Source organism: Chaetodon auriga, chromosome 23 (genome assembly GCF_051107435.1).
Source record: "Chaetodon auriga isolate fChaAug3 chromosome 23, fChaAug3.hap1, whole genome shotgun sequence".
NCBI classification, from domain to species: domain Eukaryota; kingdom Metazoa; phylum Chordata; class Actinopteri; order Chaetodontiformes; family Chaetodontidae; genus Chaetodon; species Chaetodon auriga.
Window position 1 is genome coordinate 4,957,309 of NC_135096.1, and position 19,779 is coordinate 4,977,087.

Here is a 19,779-nt window from a genome sequence, read left to right on the forward strand (position 1 = left end):
CAACATGAAGTGAAACAGTCAAGATGATATCTGATATTTTAACGGTTATCGGTCTCCTTGATTTCTAATAATCTGTATCAGCCCTGAAAAAACCGTATCGGTGGACCTCTAGTCCTGATCTGAGAGACACAACAAACACTCACAGTCACATTCAGGTTTTATTGGAACAAGATCCAGAATTGAAATCAACACACAGCTGAAGGTTCAAGTCAACAGCGTTTCCACAGTTTAATGATCACAGCTTCCATCTTTAAAGGACTGGAAGTGGAAGAAGTTCACAAAGTAAATGAGGAATCTTTTCAATCATTTTCAACAAAGTTCATTGATCAATTTATTCCAATAACCTGGAAGACTGATGTGACTGAGATCCTGCACAGACTCAACTGATCTGTTCAGCAGTGTTTCTCTAACAGGAGGAGACTCTCCCTCCTACAGAGGACACAGAGACGCTGAGGAACCAGACCTGAACCAGGACCAGAACCCAAAGCCAGGATAAAGAGGTTCAGTGAATGTGGTGTTGAAGGTGTGGAGGTGGATCAGTGAGTCAGAGGAGACTCTGTAGAAGGACAGAGTGCCAGCAGGACAGTCCACATACACTCCTACTCTGTGAGAGACAGAGGAGGAGGAGGAGGAGGAGGAGGAGGAGATGGATGTTTCTCTGTTATTGTGACAGACAGAGTAACGACCATCAGAGAAGTAAAGTCTCCAGGACTGACCATTCCATCCAAACACACACTCTCTACTGTCTCCTTTCCGTCTGATTCTTCTGTAACTCACTGATACAGAAACTCTTCCTCTACACTCGACCTCCCAGTAACAGCGACCAGTCAGACCAGTTCCACACAGCAGCTGAGTCCAGTGGTCAAACCTGTCTGGATGATCAGGATATGACTGACACTCCTTCACATCCGCCATCGTCCTGTTGTTGTCAGACAGTTTGATGTTTCTGTTCACTGTGTTTGTGTCCAGTTTGAGTTCACAGGAATCTGATGGAGAGAAGAAGAAGAAAACAGCTGCAGTTATTGATCCATCATCTGCTGATTGATGGACAGTTTGATGATGTCATCAGAGATGTGAATGAGTGATGTCACAGTTTGAAGATGGCTGAATGTGCTCTGCTTTGTTTTCATCAGTCAAATCAAAGACACACTTACACTTCCTCAGACCTGGTCTCAACCATCGGACTCCAGCAGGCTGCACCCTGAAAGGAGGAGGGGGGTCAGAGCAGCACGTCCTCTTTCAGCATGCAAACATGGACGTTACATCACTCTCATACACACAAACACAACATGTTGATCCGGCCTGCTTCTCCCTGCTGCCCCTAAACCTCTTCAGCTCTGCTCAGACACTGACAGCGACACTGATTCTCTCTCATCATTAAATCTGCCTTCATCAGCTCATTTCCTCATTTCAATCTGTTGCTGACTTCTATTCTAAGCTGCTTCACTCATTGATCGCTCTCTTGCTCTCCCACCTGTGATGATTAATAATCAGTCTGACTTTGTCTTCGCTCAACAAACCAACAGAGCTTTAGTCATTGATTATTGGACACGGTTCTCCTCATCATGTCCCATATGTGACCATGCTTCATGTGTTCATTAGAAGTGTGAATACTGTCAATAAATTCAATATCTGAGACAAGTCATCATGACTCTGTTGTGTGGAAATCTTTTCTTGTCAAACTTCCTGAAGTTCACCAGAACAAGAAGAGCCACTTGATGTCTGCACATGGAAATATTTACAAGCCATGTTTGCTGTGAAGACCATGTTCAGTCCAATTGTTCTCCACTGATGAAGGAACAGTCCAACATTTTGAGAAAAACACTTGAATGAAGCATCTCAAAAGTCTTGCTCTGTCCTGTGGTTGTCAGGTTTGAACTAAATAGAACTGCTTTGGACTTATTGGATGCTTATTTTTATGTCTTTTGAGGACAAAAAGGACATTTGTCAAACTGACAGACAGTTCTTTTTCCATGCAGAGATCTGTCCAAACTGCATCAATTATGACCAACAGGTCATTATCATGTTTGTTCCTGGAGATGTTCTCCTTGAGACCTCCAACACAAATATGTCCTTTTCATGTTCAACCAGTGTTTATGTTGTGATCAAAGGACAAAGGTTTCCTACATGTGTGATTGTTCATGTCTCACTCACATCCACCATCAACCAAAAAGACAGACAACATGTTTCCAGCTCTTCCTCCTCTTTCACACTGACTGACTGTGGCTGCAGCAGCCTCTTCATACCTGAGAGTGTCCAGTCTGCAGTGAGGATCCTCCAGTCCAGCAGACAGCAGCTTCACTCCTGAGTCTCCTGGATGATTGTAGCTCAGGTCCAGCTCTCTCAGATGGGAGGGGTTGGATCTCAGAGCTGAGGCCAGAGAAGCACAGCCTTCCTCTGTGATCAGACAGCTTGACAGCCTGCAAACACACAGAACAACACACATGGAAGATCATCTGAGGGTCCTGCTGTGTCCGTCAAATCATTGCTCTCAAAACGCAGAGATCTGATAGGCTGAGCAGCATCATATGGGAGGATTTACAACACATAATAATTCTCAACAGTTTCTGTGTTTGAGGTCAACGACGTCACACTCGACACTTCACTTCCTGAAGGTCCTCAGCGACACCTTTGTGGTAATTAATCATGACTGAATCAGGAATAAAGCAACGTCCACTAATCAAAATCACATGACAACAACACATAAATGAGGATTTCCATCTCAGCCAGAATTCATTAATAAAAAGAACATTGAGAGAAAACATCTGCCAATCAATGTATGTATGTGTCAAACGTGTGGACTTCTGAGATGAAAGGAAGACATCAACGCATTTACAACAAACAGTAACTTGATCTGACCTGAGAGTTTCCAGTGCACAGTGTGGACTCTCCAGTCCAGCAGACAGCAGCTTCACTCCTGAATCCTGCAGGTTGTTGTTACTCAGGTCCAGCTCTCTCAGACTGGAGGACTGGGATCTGAGGACTGAGGACAGAACTTCACAGCTTCTCTCTGAGAGGTTACAGCCACTCAGTCTGAAGAAGAAAAAGAACATTTATTTTAAAATGTTAAGTCTATTCTCAGCATGGGTGCAAATCTTTGCTGTTCCATCATAAACATGTTGTAGATGTGACAATAAATCATCACTGAATCACAAATAAACAGACATACAGAAACCAACATCACATGATATAAAAAATGAATCTGGGAGAAAATGAGGCTCATTGATATTTTGAGTTTTTGTGAAATGATGTTCTGAAATAATTTCACAGCCTTCAGTTGAACATCGTCTTTTGTGTACATGTGAAAAAATAGTATGCACGAATCTGAATGTGTGAGTTTGATTTAAAAAATCTCACAAATGAAAGTTTAGCTGTAGAAATATTTTTCCTTGTTTGAAAAGGTTTTGTACAAACAGATAATCTGAATATACTTCAGATATTTTCAGCAGTGAAGTTTCAGAGTCTGAGAGACTGAAACACAAATTTCCTATCTTTGTGAGTGACACTGAAGTTTCAGCTACAAGTTCACTGAGCTGGTAGGAAATAATTCACTGAGCGTCTCTCAGTCCACGCAGGCGTCCATTCATTGTCCTCATGTCTGTAAGAACACAGCTGTGCTGCTGTTCCACTGACTGAAGGCTCAGAGTTGTGTGATATATTCAGAGGAACAGTTTGAGTCAGCCATAGAGGCTGTGTTCTGTGGAGCTCTGGTTGTGTCTGTGGTTGAAGCTGTCACAATCCCTCCTGATGGCCACACACATCAAGCACCACTTTGCTTCATTCTCTGACAGCCAAAGAGGTCAGTGTGTTTCCCGGGAAAACTACAGCTCACAATCCACCGTATGAGCACCGTCGGCTGTTTGTTTTAAAAAACAAAAAGAGAAAAACACAACCAGAGGGCTGAACTCCAAACAGAGACCAATGGTCAGCAGGTCTGTTGAGCCGAGAAGAATTTCAGTGTTATGAAGGCGTCTCTCTCTTAACCTGGTTAGATCTCTGTGGTGACTGATACTGCACACCTGACCTGCTCCAGACGAGGTTCTGTTCACAGTTTCAGACTGAACTTTAATTCTTCTCCTGATGGTTTTCTCTATGAGGATCCAGACTCTCAGCTGAGGGAATACATTCTGTCTGCAGACCTGCTGATCCAGACGTTCAAAGCCGTGTGACCACAGCAGAACAAACCTGATGCTTCATGTTGTTTTCAGCCACAGGAACCTTCTTGCATTTAGCTGGTAATCAATCATTTTGTCTCTATTTGCTTCAGGTCACATTAACACTTTAAATCTGACACAGCAGATCTTCAACACACTAAAAGAATGATGAAGGTACAGAATCTAGAGACCACTTTGGATCCTGGTTTTATGTTTGGTCCTGATTTACTGTCAGTTTCATTTGACACTGCTGGCACTGCAGCTAATAGAACAACTGATGAGTTTATTGGTATTTATCATCGGCTCGTAGTTTTCTGTCAGCATGTCTCTCTTGTCTTATTTGCAGGAACATTTTTGATGAACCAAACATCTCTTCTTTTGGAATCTGCACAGAGGCTGATGAAGGAAACCTCAGTGAATAAAGAAAGTTGTTTTGTCAAACTTACATCGTAGTTCATTCTCCAGAGCTACACGTGATACAGCCTCTATGCTTGTCAATACAAACAGTAACTTGATCTGACCTGAGAGTTTCCAGTGCACAGTGTGGACTGTCCAGTGCAGCAGACAGCAGCTTCACTCCTGAATCCTGCAGGTTGTTGTTACTCAGGTCCATCTCTCTCAGACTGGAGGACTGGGATCTGAGGACTGAGGACAGAACTTCACAGCTTCTCTCTGAGAGTTTACAGGCACTCAGTCTAAAGAAGAAGAAGAAAAAGAACATTTATTTTAAAATGTTGAGTCTCTTCTCAGCGTGTGTACAAATCGTTGATGTTCCATCATAAACATGTTGTAGATGTTCATTCATTGTCTGCACGTCTGTAAGAACACAGTCATGTGTCCTTCATGAAGGAACAGTGTCAGACCTGAATCCAGTTCCTGAGTTTCATGTTTATACCTGCTGGATGAAGTTTAAAGTTTCAGACTCTGGAATGTGCAGTTAGAAATAAACAGGAGGCTCTGAGAGTGACTGAGTCCTGAAACAAATATATGAAGTGAATGATTTAAAGGATCAGCAGTTTTCTGCCAGCATTCCTCTCTCGTCTTATGTGCAGCAACAGTCTTGATTTTCCTCTTTTATTTTTTACATTCTCCAAAGCTCTCCATTATAACAACCTGTTCCTCTGGACTGAAGGAGGGGGGACATGATTGGTCCTTTTGGTGGTGACAAAGAGTCAAATGATGGAGCAAACATCTCTTTTTATGGGAACGTGCACAGAGCCTGATGAAGGAAACCTGAGTTAACAAAGGAAGCTGATAACCACCATCGTGATGCCATTATCTCTGCCTGGAGTTCATGTTTAGTTGAGGCAGCTCACACAGAGGAAGCCTGGCTTGGTCCAATTTGTTTTGTCCTTCATCCCACTGAGCTTCACATGAGATAGCCTCTGTGCTGGACTCAAACTGCTGACTCATAGTCTTTCATAATTTATGTTTCCCATGACTCAGCACTCTGATCAATAGTCAATTCATCGGATTTAATGACCCATGCTGTACTTTGTGAAACCTCACTGCAGAAAATATTCCTGCACAGATTTTAATTACAGATACACAAAATATTTCTACAGCGACAAAACTCTATGACACTTCTCCAAACTTGAATTTGAGAGGTTTTTTCTCTTAATTCTCACATTCAGACATGTGCTTACATTTTTCTGACATGCACAGAAAAGATGATCTCCAACTGCAGACTGGGAAATTATTTCTGATCATCATTTCACAAACTCAACATCATCAATCTGTCAGAGATCTGAAAATAAACAAAGCAGACTGAAAGATTCAAATCCTGACATGAGAGAGACTGTTTAAACTAAATGAATCTCTGAATGTACAGAACTAACTTAAATCTGTCAATACAAACAGTAACTTAATCTGACCTGAGAGTTTCCAGTGCACAGTGTGGACTCTCAAGTCCAGCAGACAGCAGCTTCACTCCTGAATACCGCAGGTAGTTGTTACTGAGATCCAGCTCTCTCAGACTGGAGGACTGGGATCTGACGACTGAGAACAGAACTTCACAGCTTCTCTTTGAGAGGTTACAGTTACTCAGTCTGAAGAGACACAGGAAGGAAGCAAACAGTAAGTTCGATATTAGAGTATTTATTGATGAATAAACTTCACTGTCTCTGTACTTACAGAGCTTTCTTGGAGGCTTTGACCACTGGCAGCAGCTTCAGAAGAGCCTCCTCTGAAGCAGAGAATTTCTTCAGGTCAAACACATCCAGATCTTTTTCTGATGACAGTAAGATGAAGACCAGAGCTGACCACTGAGCAGGAGACAGTTCATCTGTGGAGAGACTTCCTGAACTCAAGGACTGTTGGATCTGATCCACCAGAGAACGATCATTCAGTTCATTCAGACAGTGGAACAGATTGATGCTTCGCTCTGCAGAAGGTGTCTCTTCAATCTTCTTTTTGATGTACTCAACTGTTACCTGATTGGACTTTGAGCCACTTCCTGTCTGTGTCAGCAGGCCTCGTAGGAGAGTCTGATTGGTCTGCAGTGACAGACCCAGGAGGAATCGGAGGAACAAGTCCAGGTGTCCATTTGGACTCTGTAAGGCCTTGTCCACAGCACTCTGGTGGAGATGTGTTAGTTCAGGTTCTCTGTCTCTAAAGACTTTAGACCACCAGGAGGTTGCGTCTTCTTTTGACAGCAGATTGACTCGAGACTTGATGAAGGTCAGATGGACATGAAGAGCAGCCAGAAACTCCTGAACACTCAGATGGACGAAGCAGAACACCTTGTCCTGGTACAGTCCTCTCTCCTCTTTGAAGATCTGTGTGAACACTCCTGAGTACACTGAGGCTGCTCTGATATCGATGCCACACTCTGTCAGGTCTGATTTGTAGAAGATCAGGTTTCCTTTCTGCAGCTGCTCAAAAGCCAGTTTTCCCAGAGACTCAATCATCTCCCTGCTCTCTGGAGTCCACTGAGGATCTGACTCAGGTCCTCCATCATACTTCATGTTCTTCACTTTGGACTGAACCACCAGGAAGTGGATGTACATCTGAGTCAGGGTCTTGGGCAACTCTCCTTCCTCTCTGGTCTTCATCACATCCTCCAGAACTGTAGCAGTGATCCAGCAGAAGACCGGGATGTGGCACATGATGTGGAGGCTTCGTGATGTCTTGATGTGAGAGATGATTCTGTTGGCCTGCTCCTTGTCTCTGAACCTCTTCCTGAAGTACTCCTCCTTCTGTTCATCAGTGAACCCTCTGACCTCTGTCACCATGTCAACACACTCAGGAGGGATCTGATTGGCTGCTGCAGGTCGTGTGGTTATCCAGAGGCGAGCAGAGGGAAGCAGGTTCCTCCTGATGAGGTTTGTCAGCAGCACATCCACTGAGGTGGACTCTGTAGCATCAGTCAGGATCTCATTGTTGTGGAAGTCCAGAGGAAGTCGACACTCATCCAGACCGTCAAGGATGAACAAAATACTGAACTCTTCAAACCTGCAGATTCCTGCTTCTTTGGTTTCAGGAAAGAAGTGATGAACAAGTTCCACCAAGCTGAACTTTTTCTCTCTCAGCACATTCAGCTCTCTGAAAGTGAATGGAAACATGAACTGTATGTCCTGGTGGGCTTTGTCTTCAGCCCAGTCCAGAGTGAACTTCTGCGTTAAGACCGTCTTCCCAATGCCAGCCACTCCCTTTGTCATCACTGTTCTGATTGGTTCATCTCGTCCAGGTGAGGGTTTAAAGATGTCTTCTTGTCTGATTGTGGTTTCTGGTCTGTGTGGTTTCCTGGATGCTGTTTCAATCTGTCTGACCTCATGTTCATCATTGACCTGTCCAGTCCCTCCCTCTGTGATGAAGAGCTCTGTGTAGATCTGATTCAGGAGGGTCCGCTTTCCTGCTTTAGCGATCCCCTCAAACACACACTGGAACTTCTCCTTCAGGTTCGATTTAAGTTGACGCCGACAAACTGAGGCAAGATGTTCTGAATGAAGACACAACAAATAAATCAACAAGTGATTGATAAAGTTCAGATGAGATTTTAATGTCCTTGTCTGAACATATTTTGGTCCATCTGTTGAGACATCAGTGAATGTTCCACTGATCCAGCAGTTAAACCTTTAGAGAAATCCTCTTACTGCTCTGCAGACGCTCAGCCAGCTCCTCCTCCTTCATTCTACTCAGGAAGTGCTGTGTGATCTTCAGAAATGCCTCTCTGCTGCTCCTTCTCTGCTCTGCATCGTCATCCTCATCCTCCCCCTGACTCTCTAAGCATTCTGGGTCATCTGGACTCAGAATGGACTTGATCTTCTTCAGCTCGTTCCTCACAAAAGAGACAATGTTCTCCTCCAGCAGCTGGAACAGAAGATGATATGAATGACACAAAGTGAAATCATGGAAGCAAACATCAGATCCATGTTGGACAGACTGACGGTCCACTGATCTAAAAAGTGCAGCGTGGAGATTATTGTCAACAGAACAGATGTGAAAGCAGCTGTTGTACATGTACAGACCATAAACATGGAGTCCAGGTGAGTTTGATGCTGCTGGGCAGACTGACCACTGGGAACCTCTGAGCTCTCCTGGTGGACTCTGTGGAGGAATCATGAAGAATTAGCTCACATCATGTCCGTCCACACAGAGACAAACACCAGCTGAAGGTCCTTTGAGCTGAAGTGTTGATTCCAACATTGAATCAGATGGTTTCCACTGACATTAAAGTGTTGCTCGTACTGCTGATCCCACCGTGAATCAACAGTCCAGTCTACATTTCTGTGCAGCTTTCACTTTACTGTGTTGGTTCACCAGCTTGTCTGGTTGAGTCCCTCCAGTTCTCATTGACCTCTATAATACTGTGGACAGCATCACACAGCTCACACAAGCTAACTGGATGCTACCTGTCCAGCACAAATTGGCAGTGAGTCACAAAAAAGTGAGTGAAACATGAGAAAAGCAAAGAGAGAAGCAGAGAATACTGGATCAAAGCAAAGCTCCTCTCTGAGCTCCTGCAGCCTTTAGTTACCCATAACACCCTTCTCTGCATTCAGAGAGGCACAACTCCAGCCTGATGTGAGGCGCCATGATGCTGCCGTCAGTGTCGTTCTTGACTTTGTGAATCCATCAGCAGCATCAATCACAAACAGACTGTGTGTTTCCTCAGACTCTCTGTGTTGGTCCATTCTGTGTTTCACAGCAGCTGATCTCAGTCCAGCTGTTATCACTGACATGTTTGTGTTTGTGTTGTCACATGACTGAAAACCACAACACGTTGATTTGATGGAGGAACTCAGTGGAATCAGGGTTAGCCTTCGTTAGCATCTGTTAGCCTCAATTAAGTCACTGTTTTATACTCATGCAGTCATCAGTCAGAAGGTGTGTGTGGAGGAAATGTTCAACTGGAGTCAAGAGCTGAAGACTGGTTATACTGGGCAGCTTCCATATGTGAGGATATAAACGAATGAGAAGAAGAACGATGCTGAAAATAAACAAACAGGTTTTAAAAACTTCTCCGGATAAATAATAGTTCAAACAAGAATCTGTGATATTTTAATGTTATTAACAGTTTACCTCTTTGCAGTAGACGGTCGATCTCGTTTCAAGTCAAGGAGGCGACCCATCGACCATTCACTCTTCAAGGACACACAGCTGGGTCCATATCCAGGTTCAGGTCCAGGTCCAGGTCCAGGTCCAGCAGAGGCTGGTCTCTCATAGATCCTGTCAGACACAGAGGAAGACCACCAGGGATGGAAATTCACTTTTTCTTCTTCAGACTCAGAAGCTGCTGGAGAAACTAGCAGCTATCAACAAGAAAAGGATCAACACACCAAAGTTCAATCAAACATGAAGCTGAATGATTTCAGTCTGTGGATCATCGCTTCATTTGTCCATCAAATCTTGGACCAAAGCAGGACTCAACGGACTGATTTCTGAGCAGATTTTACTGTGATTGACAGACAACAAACTAAACTGTGGAGTCCATCAGCACCGACTCTGTTGGTCTGTTTTCTAACGTTTGCATCACGAGACTCAGCACAAATATCCTGACTGTTATTTAGAGACGATGGTCAGTGAAGCATTTTAGTCCAACATTCAAAGAGGAAGTTTGATGGTAAAGAGACTTTGGAAGGTCCCCACTGGATTTGTGCTGAAGCCTCATATTATCCTCAGCTTTCAGTGTCCACATGTGGACATGTCGGTGCTGTTTAGGGACAGACTGGACAAATGTCCTTTAACACTAATGTAGCTCTAACCTTCATCATCATTCAAGGACAACATGAACATTAGAAGGACAACTGGTCAGACCGGATTTAATGAGGACAAACATCAGCAGTGGACAACATGAGGAGGACATATGGACATTTCAAGTCAAATTGTCCATCACGAGTTTAATACTGAGAACAACTTACTGTCTGTCAGAGACATGTTGCTGTTTAAAAAAAATGGGGACACCCATTGACCGGTCACTCTTGAAGGACTCACAGCTGGGTCCAGGTCCAGGTCCAGGTCCAGGTCCAGGTCCAGGTCCAGGTCCAGGTCCAGGTCCAGGAGAGTCTGGTGGGTCCTGCTGCTCTGGCCTTGAACACAACACACACAGAGCTTTGAGTGTGAATAATGATGGTGGAGAGATTCAAGGGCTCTGTCCTGGACAGTCAGAGATCCTGGTCTCACCTCTGAGCTTCGGTCTGGCCGTCATCGTCCCCACACAGACTGGTTTTAGAGGGACGGACTCCCTCCTCTCTGTCCTCACACCGATTCATGCTGCTGAACTCACGTCAGCTCACACACACTTTGATCTGGAGAGGAAACACAAATCATTCATGTGCACATCAGCTGAATTCATCCTTTTATGGTTTCTTCTGTCCAAATATCAGCTGCTCCTCCTCTGATTGGCTGTTATCTCGTCTTTCATATCAGTGTCAGCTGAATGCAGTCAGACAGCAGTGTGAGGCTGAGCTGCTGTACTTCTATCAGTCCACTAGATGGCGCCATGAAGTTGCAGTGAAGTGAACACACACTTGATGCCTGGACGAACGTTGACATCCACTGACACACACTGACTGAATCTGACAGGAAGCTTCAGTTTGTGGAATATTCAGTAAATTCAAATGACTGAAAGTTTCTTTACACCTGAACGATCCTCCATATTAACAAAGTGGTCGTGACGTAAAAGTGGACCGACTGTGACAAAGCGTCTGCAGATGATTGTGATGGACTTCAGCTCGACACGTTCGACAGGTTTCACATTGAGAATTGTTCTTTACATTTTACTGCATTTGTGGATTTTACATTGAATTATTCTGCTCTGTTGTTCTTCTTCTGCACAAAACCACCATCACCTTTGCACTGCCCTCATTCCCACTGTCTCAGGTTTTGCAGTATAACTTGTATATTACACTCATACTGCACACAGTACATGATTATCTGTGTATATGTGTATATATATATATGTACTGTATCTTCCTGTAAATCTAATTTAGTTTTCCTTTTTATTTCTTTTGTGATAATGTCCTAAACTTTGCTCTGTTTCAATGTTTTATTCTCATGTCAAATCTTGGAGGAGCTGTAACTGCATTTCATTGGTCAATCCTGTTATAAAGACAATGAAGCTGAACGCTGAACCTTGATAAGGAGCCAAAGTCCACAGAGGCAGCGTGATGATTAAACTGAGATCAAAAATGAAGCTTCACTTCACACAAACTAATGTGGCAGCAACAAATATTAGATTTCACCTGTGAGAACAAAGTCCATCAGAACGGCTCCTTGAACAGTTAGATTACTGGATTATTGTATCACTGATGGGTAACGAGTACTTTAATGTTGGAGTTGGTCGACGCGGAGCAACTTTTAACTGTTTTATCAACTTTGAGGAAGTTAAGCAAACTGATCATTTGTTTTGATTTAAAGTCTTAATTTGAAAAGTCACAAAATGAAGTAAAAGTCAAATATTTATGGAGTAGAAATAATCAAACAAAATACAAGTACATCTAGACTGTACTTAACTGCAGTACTTGAGTAAATTAGTTTCTTTCCACCACTGAGAGATCCTTTCAAAATAAAAGCCTGTCTCAATCAAGCCCTCTCAGGTCATATTAAAGGAGGAATCTTTATTTGATTCTTGATCACATTGAAGCACAAAGTGAGAAAAAGCAGCGACACTCGTTGCTGTTGGAGGAGAGTTCAGAGCTCTGACAGCTCATTTAGTGACACAGTTACAGATTGAATTGAGAAATAAAAGGTTTCAGCTCCTCACAGCCCTCTGAATGCTCCTTCCTGCTGTCTCCACATCAACTATTGAGGATCAACTCGCTCTGCTTCTGCTCTTATTCCAGCGTTTACACTCACAAACATCCACACAACATGGCCGATGATTTTAACGGAGCTGCTTTCAGCTCCTTCATCCAGAGTTCACAGTTAAACTCAGAGTTTGGAGAAACAATGGACGGAGCTGCAGATCGATGCCGTTTGTGCTGAAGCTAAGCTAACGACAGCTTGATAAAAAAAAACGCCTGAAACGAGTTACTTTACCTTCAGCTGGAGCTTCAGAGGAGAAAACAAACTGCGACACACCGAAGGCAGAAAGTGAAAGTAAACTTAAGACACTCTACAAGCCCGAACTTGCAGGTCTGCTTGAAGCTGCTTCGTTTTTTTCGGGACACTTCAGCTGCAAAGACAGCTGGTCTGGCTGCTTCTGATGATGATTGTAATCAGGTATGACAGGGTCAGAGTCGTTCTGTGGGTTGTTTTTGCTGTTTAGCAGCGAAAGGAATGGAGCTGCAGACGTCAGATGGAGTCAATAGACTTCATGATATGAACCAACGATGAACAAAACAATGAACGGCTGGAAAAGACCCTCTCCTCTTCAACTGCTGAGACTGTCTGTGTGCTTCTCTCCCTTCAGATTTGAGTATTTTCATCAGAAACCAACACCTGCTGTGTTTTGTGTGTATAATGGCTAAAATGCTGCTTTACTGTGACTCTACAAGTGATTGAAGTTTACAGGTTTGTGAGATTTGGGTTCTCATCAAACACACTTGCAGCCGTCAGATTGGACTTTTGTCTCGTGTTGTCAGGAAGGAAGCATGTTAGCGCCATCGTGTCTTCCACTGGAATTCATTTCTGTGTTAATGACTCAGGATGATGAGACATCTTTGCTCTCTCTTGTCTGTTACCTCTGAAAGAACATTTCTGCACCCCAAGTGATAGAAAGCACCTTTATATCCAGGCACAACAATGCACCTGCTGCAAAGGTGCTGAACTGTTAGCCAATGAGCTACAGCTGGAGCCACACGCCATGTTGTACCTTTATGAGGCACAAATGTTCCCTTACATTCAGAGACAAAATGGATTGAAAGAACAATGAAACTAAATCCTTTTTTACATGTGAACCGATTAGTTTTCAGTGGATTTCAATGAGGGCGTCGCTCTGCTGGGAAACTTGTAGCATGTCACAAAAAGCAAAAGGTGGAAGGAGCCATTCGCTAATCGATGAGCGCAACAAAACTCCACTTCACAGCGTACACGCAACAAAACTGAGCAGAAAGTACATCGACGAGACGCAAACTCCTGATTCACATGCAGGGTTAGAGTCGGTGTTTCAGCACTGACGCTGGAGGCATCGGGCTTTGAGACGTTCATCAGTCACTTCTGAAGGCCAAACACACATGTGGAGCACCGATTTACAGATTTAAAGAGGAGGCTTCAAATTCTGAGCATAACATGCAGAAAATTAACAGGATATTAAATCTGCATCAAACACATTCAGGAAATTCAAATGTGGGATGCTTTTCGACTCCTTCCAGGAATTCCATGAAAATAAAAACATGAATTGAAAAATTAGAGCTTGAAAACAATCAGTTAATGAGTTGCTTCACTGCATTTTTACTGGCAGCAAATCAGGATTTGTCAGCGTGACGCTGGAGCCTCCTGGGTTCAAGCCCTGAAGTGTGAAAGGTTTGGATGATTTGCAGCAGCAACATGAAGACAGTTTCCAAAGATGAGATGTTTCAGATGCCCAGGCAGCACACTCGCTGCATCAGCTGTTTTTATCATCAGGGGTTTTAACAGGAAGGTTTAAAGGTGCAGCAGCATGAAGAGCATGAGACACGAGGAGGTCTGAAATGGGAACCAACTATTCTGGATGGAAAACAAACTCAGTTTATATGACGGGTTAGTCTTAATCTGAGTACTTAGTTTAGTCTTAATCATAAAAAGTGAGAAGTCATATGGACTGAATCTGTATGTGATGACCCACTGAAGACATCATTTCATCATATATTAAGGTAATCAACCATACGTCGAACAGGACATTCATTTTCAGTTTAGCCATATTTTTTCTGTATAAATCCAACAAATTTACCTTGAAAGTTCCCTGTAAACAGAGAGGTGGACTTTATGGGTGCACTTACTGTCTATTTTTCAAACTACGCTCATTAAAAGAAGAAGCAAAGAAAACACTAACACAGCTGACCAACAAAATCCAAGCTTTAAATCAAGCATGTCTGCAAGAGACGGTTCATTCCTGAATCCAAGCAGTCGTTTAGTGTTGGTGTATTTACGTGAGGTGGACCGTCAGTACTGCAGGACAGTCCAGACGCCTCCTCTCCCACAGTGATGGTCCATCTGTCCTCTGAAGACAGATGTCAGGAGGTTCAGTCTGTCCCTGAAGTCCATTCCTGCATTGCATAAAAAGAACAACACTAAAAGTCACTGCAGCTCGTTCAGACTCAAAACTCCTTCAGAGACTGAATGACCTCAACTGGAAATGTTTATTTTACAGTGGCAGCAATTTCATGACACGGTCGAGACGTCTTTATGTGTCTTCAGACGCTCATTTTGTTGACGTTCACATGAAACTCAACAGACACTAACATGGATTTCTGTTGTCAAAAGACAGAAAATGTTCAGATTGCGACAGATAACGACAGCGACATGTTTTTACACCACCAACAGCTGGACGCAGTAAAAACACATCAACATCACTCCAGTATCCAGAGAGAAATCTCGTCCATCGTCCTTGTGAGTGTCCTGGACTCTCAGATCACTGCATCATGGGTCAGTGACAAATAAGGGTTGGCAAGATGAGAAATTCAAAAACTTTTAAAGTTCTGTTTCAAAGCATTCATCAGGTCTGTCTAAATGTACATTTTGTGTTCATGTTGGTTTCATGTGATTTCAAATCACGTTTGTACCATTTTTTTTGCAAAGATCAAACGAAATGTGACTGAAAATGTCAAATGGTGTAACCGAAAAAGAACGATAAATTTTAAATGTTTAATCCACCTAGAATGCATATAAATGCAGCCATAAAAATAATTACCTGATTTTAAAATATCACATGAAAATAGATTTTATAAGGATGACCTCCAAATTTAAATTTTAGGCTTTTTTAAATACATTGAGTGGGACATATACTGTAATCATCCTTTGTGTTTGAAATAATCTTTGACAAGTTATGTAAAAAAATGTTTAAAAACATGTTATTGCACTGCAAGAGGGTTACTTTATATTCCACATTCATTTTTCTGTATATTATAATATTTTCATGAAAAATACTGGTTACGCCAATTGACACTAACCAGTCACACCACCTGACTATGTTGCTTTTAGAGTCAAAGGTCACTGTTTCTTGAAACAATTGACACTGAAAATCAAGAATGACAGTCACATGAATTCAAGCTTAATTTAACTTTATTTTTTTCAGTGTAGAAAAACATTTGACAAGAATCAGGGAAGCTCTTTAGTTTAAAAGAGACAAAAACGTGTGTGTGTGTGTGTGTGTGTGTGTGTGTGTGAGTGAGTGAGGTTTTTTTCTAGTGGAGTTGGTGTTTCAGAGAGGAGTGTGCCAGTGTGACAGAACGTCTGAATCTTAAAGTTCAGGCAGTGTGTGCTTGGGAGTGTTTCCAGTCCTTCGCTGTGAGTTTTGAATGACGCGAGTTCAAAGGTTCCGGCTCAGAGACAATGTTCAGCACATCAGACTCGTAATAGAGAAGGAGGTCAGGTGGTTGAGGCCAGGTGAAGACATTCTTCCCACCCATTATATTACAACATAAATCGGCATCATAAACTACTGATATTTGATCAAATTGACCTCTAACAGAGAGGTTTGTAATAGGAGTCAAATGGTGTAACCGGTTACACCATTTGACATTTCAATTTAAAATTATGGACACATATGTACACAAACGGCCTTTGTGTGAATATTTCAAACATAATTTTTAAAGTAAATACTCATTTTTATAATTATGAAGATTAATAAATGTTTTCCTGGGGTCGTACCATGTGACATGTAAACATAAGCATACCTGACCGTACCCTAAAAATGTCAGATTATCTCTAATTTGAAAGAGTTACTAACCTTGGCACATGGCAGTTAGTCTCATCAGGGGTCCTTCTCTGTGATGTCATTTCCTGTCGCATTGTCTTCTTGCATCATATGACCAAAATGGCTCCTTGAATGGTGGTTACACCACCTTGACACTTCAGGATTTTGACTGGACGGACAAAATTCCCCAAATAAAATAGAATATTCTGAACAACTGTGTTTTATTACTTTTTTTTTTTTTTTTTTTTTTTTTTACTATTACATAAATCTGATGTAAGATTATGCCAAACTAATTGATAGCATGCTTTTTTCAAAATTTTAACCTTTTTAAGCAAGTTAAACTATTTGGTACCAAGTTTTTAGGGTTACACCAAATGACATTTTTGCCATTATCCCCCAAATATTCTCTCAAAATATATTAAAACCATATATTTTAGACTAGGTCTTCAAAAAAAGGAATGTATGCAAGTAACATGTAAGTTTATTTTAACATTTTAACCTTTTTAAATGTAAGCAAATCAAAGACACAAAAAAATAAGCGTCACGTCATTGACCCTTAAACATCCCAGCTGAAATTGTGGAGTGTCTTTTATCCCTGCAAAGTCAGATCCACACAGCTGTTTCCCAAGAGAGTCCCTGTGCTTTTATTAGAGCCGGAGAACAAGGCCGACCAAAGTTAATTTTTTCAGAGGAGCTTCTGTCCCGGCTCATCGACATCGCTTCACCGGTGTCCTGCATCGCAAATCTGTTGGGTGTCAGTCAAAGCACAATCTTTCAGCGTATGCATGAACTTGGGTTGTCCACATACATACAGCAACTTATCAGACAGTGAGTTGATGATGCTGTGCTGTCCATAAAAAGCAAGATCCCAAATGCAGGATACAGAATGGTCAAAGGCTGCCTGCAGGCAGATGGGCACAGAGTTCAGTGGGATCGCATCAAGGAGTCTGTGCACAGAGTCGATGGTCCGGGTGTTTGGGAAAGGATGACACAGCTGGGGTGCATCGTAAGAAGGTCATACTTTGTGCAGGACCCTTTATCATCAGTCCATGTGGACACAGACCATAAGCTCATACGATAAGGCAGTTATTTACATATTTATTTATTGGAGGGAGGTGACTTCTCATTGTCATTTTATCTTTTGTCTTCAAGGTACATCATCATCATATTTGGAGCAATAGATGGGTATTCCAGAAAGGTTTGTCACCTTTGATTACAGTGCTTTATTATCTCTGTACATGTTTGTGTTTATGTATTCACTGTTCATTAATTGCGTACTTACCCACACGGCTCACAGCAACAGTAACAGAATTTTCCAAAATTTTCACAACGATAATCATATTTCACTCCATCACTTTCAGTAGATAGTCCCAGGTGGCAATCGTAGGGAGCAATACTGATTGACTTTACATGGCCACCACTGCTCAGTGGTCTTCTGGTGCAGTGTCCTGAATAAACACCTAAAGATCAACTAAAAGTTAAAAGGGCCGCACTCAGAAAGACGTCTTTACTCCAAAATACACAGAATGTTGTTTTGTTTTTTTTTTTGTTTTTTTTGGCCAATCATATGGAGAAAAAATATGAGGCGAAGAGGAGAAGATAATGAGAAGAAAGGGAGTGAGAGGTCAAGAGTAGCAGGAGGATGAGGAGGCAAAGGAGGGTGTACAGGAGGAAAGGAGCAGGGGATAAATACGTTAAAACATTATATACTCAGAACTTTACCAAACATTTTGTTAATCCTAATCCATTTCCATGCCTGTAATGACTGGAGAAACCCTGTACCCAGAGAGTACATATGCTAACCCAGAAATTTAGGGGCATAGTGCAGATGTGTCAGAAAGCTTATTTCAATTCTTATTTAATTTTTATTTTATGCTTATGTTTGGTGTTCTCGACTCTTATCTATTCCTGTTTTTACCACTGTTGCTATGTCTCCTGAATTTTCCCCTAGGGATCGATGAATATTATTTATCTTATGTGTTGTAGGCCTTCGTATTTTGCCTCAACAGATTCAAACACTCTTTGTCTTTCTATACAGATTTTCTATCTGGAACCAGCAACAAACCACCGCTCAGACGCTGCTCATTCATTTTTCCTGAAGGCAGTGGAAAACTATGGCTGGCCTTCAGGTACACAGTGATATAAACATGGGCTATTGTTTCCATGCCCTAATTACTCATTTCAGTGATGTTAGATTTTGTTGTGATGGACATGACTGAACATTTCCCCCATGTATTTTCAAGGGTCAGGGGCGATGAAGGCGTTGAAAATGTCGCCATTGCTGAGACCATGTTCGCTGTTAAAGGCACTGGAAGAGGGAGCTTCATATTTGGGCGGAGTGTACATAATCAGAGGGTACGATAATAATTGACCTCATTTACTGTATATAAATAGTAAGAACATGGGAAATTATAGTTGGAAAGTAATTTCAGTCAGACAGTTTAAGTTATTACGTTTCAATTGAATAAGTGCTGTTTCTGATCTAGAACAGAGCACCTGTGGCGAGACGTCTGGACCAGCGTGACACATCTATACTCTGAAGTTCTTCACAGTCTCGAGGAAGATGGCCTGCTGGATTCGGCAGATGTGGTTCATCTGTTTTGTGTCCACTATGTTTTCCTTCCACGCCTGGCAGAGGCCCTTCACACCTTCACAGAGGGCTGGGACAACCATCCTTTACGGTCTGAAGGTGGACTCTCCCCGAACCAGCTCTGGGTTTTGGCTCACATGAAGAACCCTTGTGACGTGAAGGAAGATTTGCAGGTTTGTTGATGCTCAAACTCGAAGCGCTGTGTCCAAAGGCAAAGTCCAGTTGACAAGTTTTAGACCTGAATATGTGGAGGCTAAAGTTTATTTAAAAACAACAACAAGAAAATTGTTGAATTATGATATTTGCGTGTGTGTGTGTGTGTGTGTTACTTTATTGATGTGATCACACAATTAGAGCAAAATTTATGATTGATGTTTTGTTTGCTTAAACATTATACATATTTGACTCTCTGGTTAAATGTTTTCTATCGTCACTGCAGTATACCTGTGTAGGTCAGTGAAATATTTCTAAATCATTAGCCTCATAGCTTAATTCAGACCTGCCAACCTGTACGCATTTTGCGTAGCAAGTACGCAATTTGACATCTAAATACGCTGGTACGACTCGCCCCTCTAAACTACGCGAAAAGCTGCGGACATGTGAGTTCTGTGGCAAATGTGCACGTGCGGTACTCATGTCTGACAACACGATGCAGCCATTCATTATAGAAAAGCGGAGAATGACGAGTCTGCCGAACCTATAGCGTAACATCCCCGCCCCCCTCCTCCCTGCCTCCTCCTGCCCTCTGCCTCCCTCTC

General features: G+C 42.3%; 1 protein-coding gene across 1 annotated transcript; it reads right to left on the reverse strand.

Annotated features, from left to right (window-relative positions):
* Window positions 1-429: 429 nt before the first annotated feature.
* Window positions 430-19,104, reverse strand: LOC143316323 (NLR family CARD domain-containing protein 3-like). The gene is made up of 9 exons (XM_076724212.1): window positions 18,967-19,104; window positions 9,678-9,739; window positions 8,624-8,702; window positions 8,249-8,465; window positions 6,288-8,094; window positions 2,860-3,033; window positions 2,247-2,420; window positions 1,155-1,201; window positions 430-986 (listed from the first exon to the last, which is right to left on the reverse strand). Exons 1-9 carry the CDS (start codon window positions 19,102-19,104, stop codon window positions 430-432), a joined length of 3,255 nt encoding a protein of 1,084 aa, XP_076580327.1.
* Window positions 19,105-19,779: the final 675 nt, after the last annotated feature.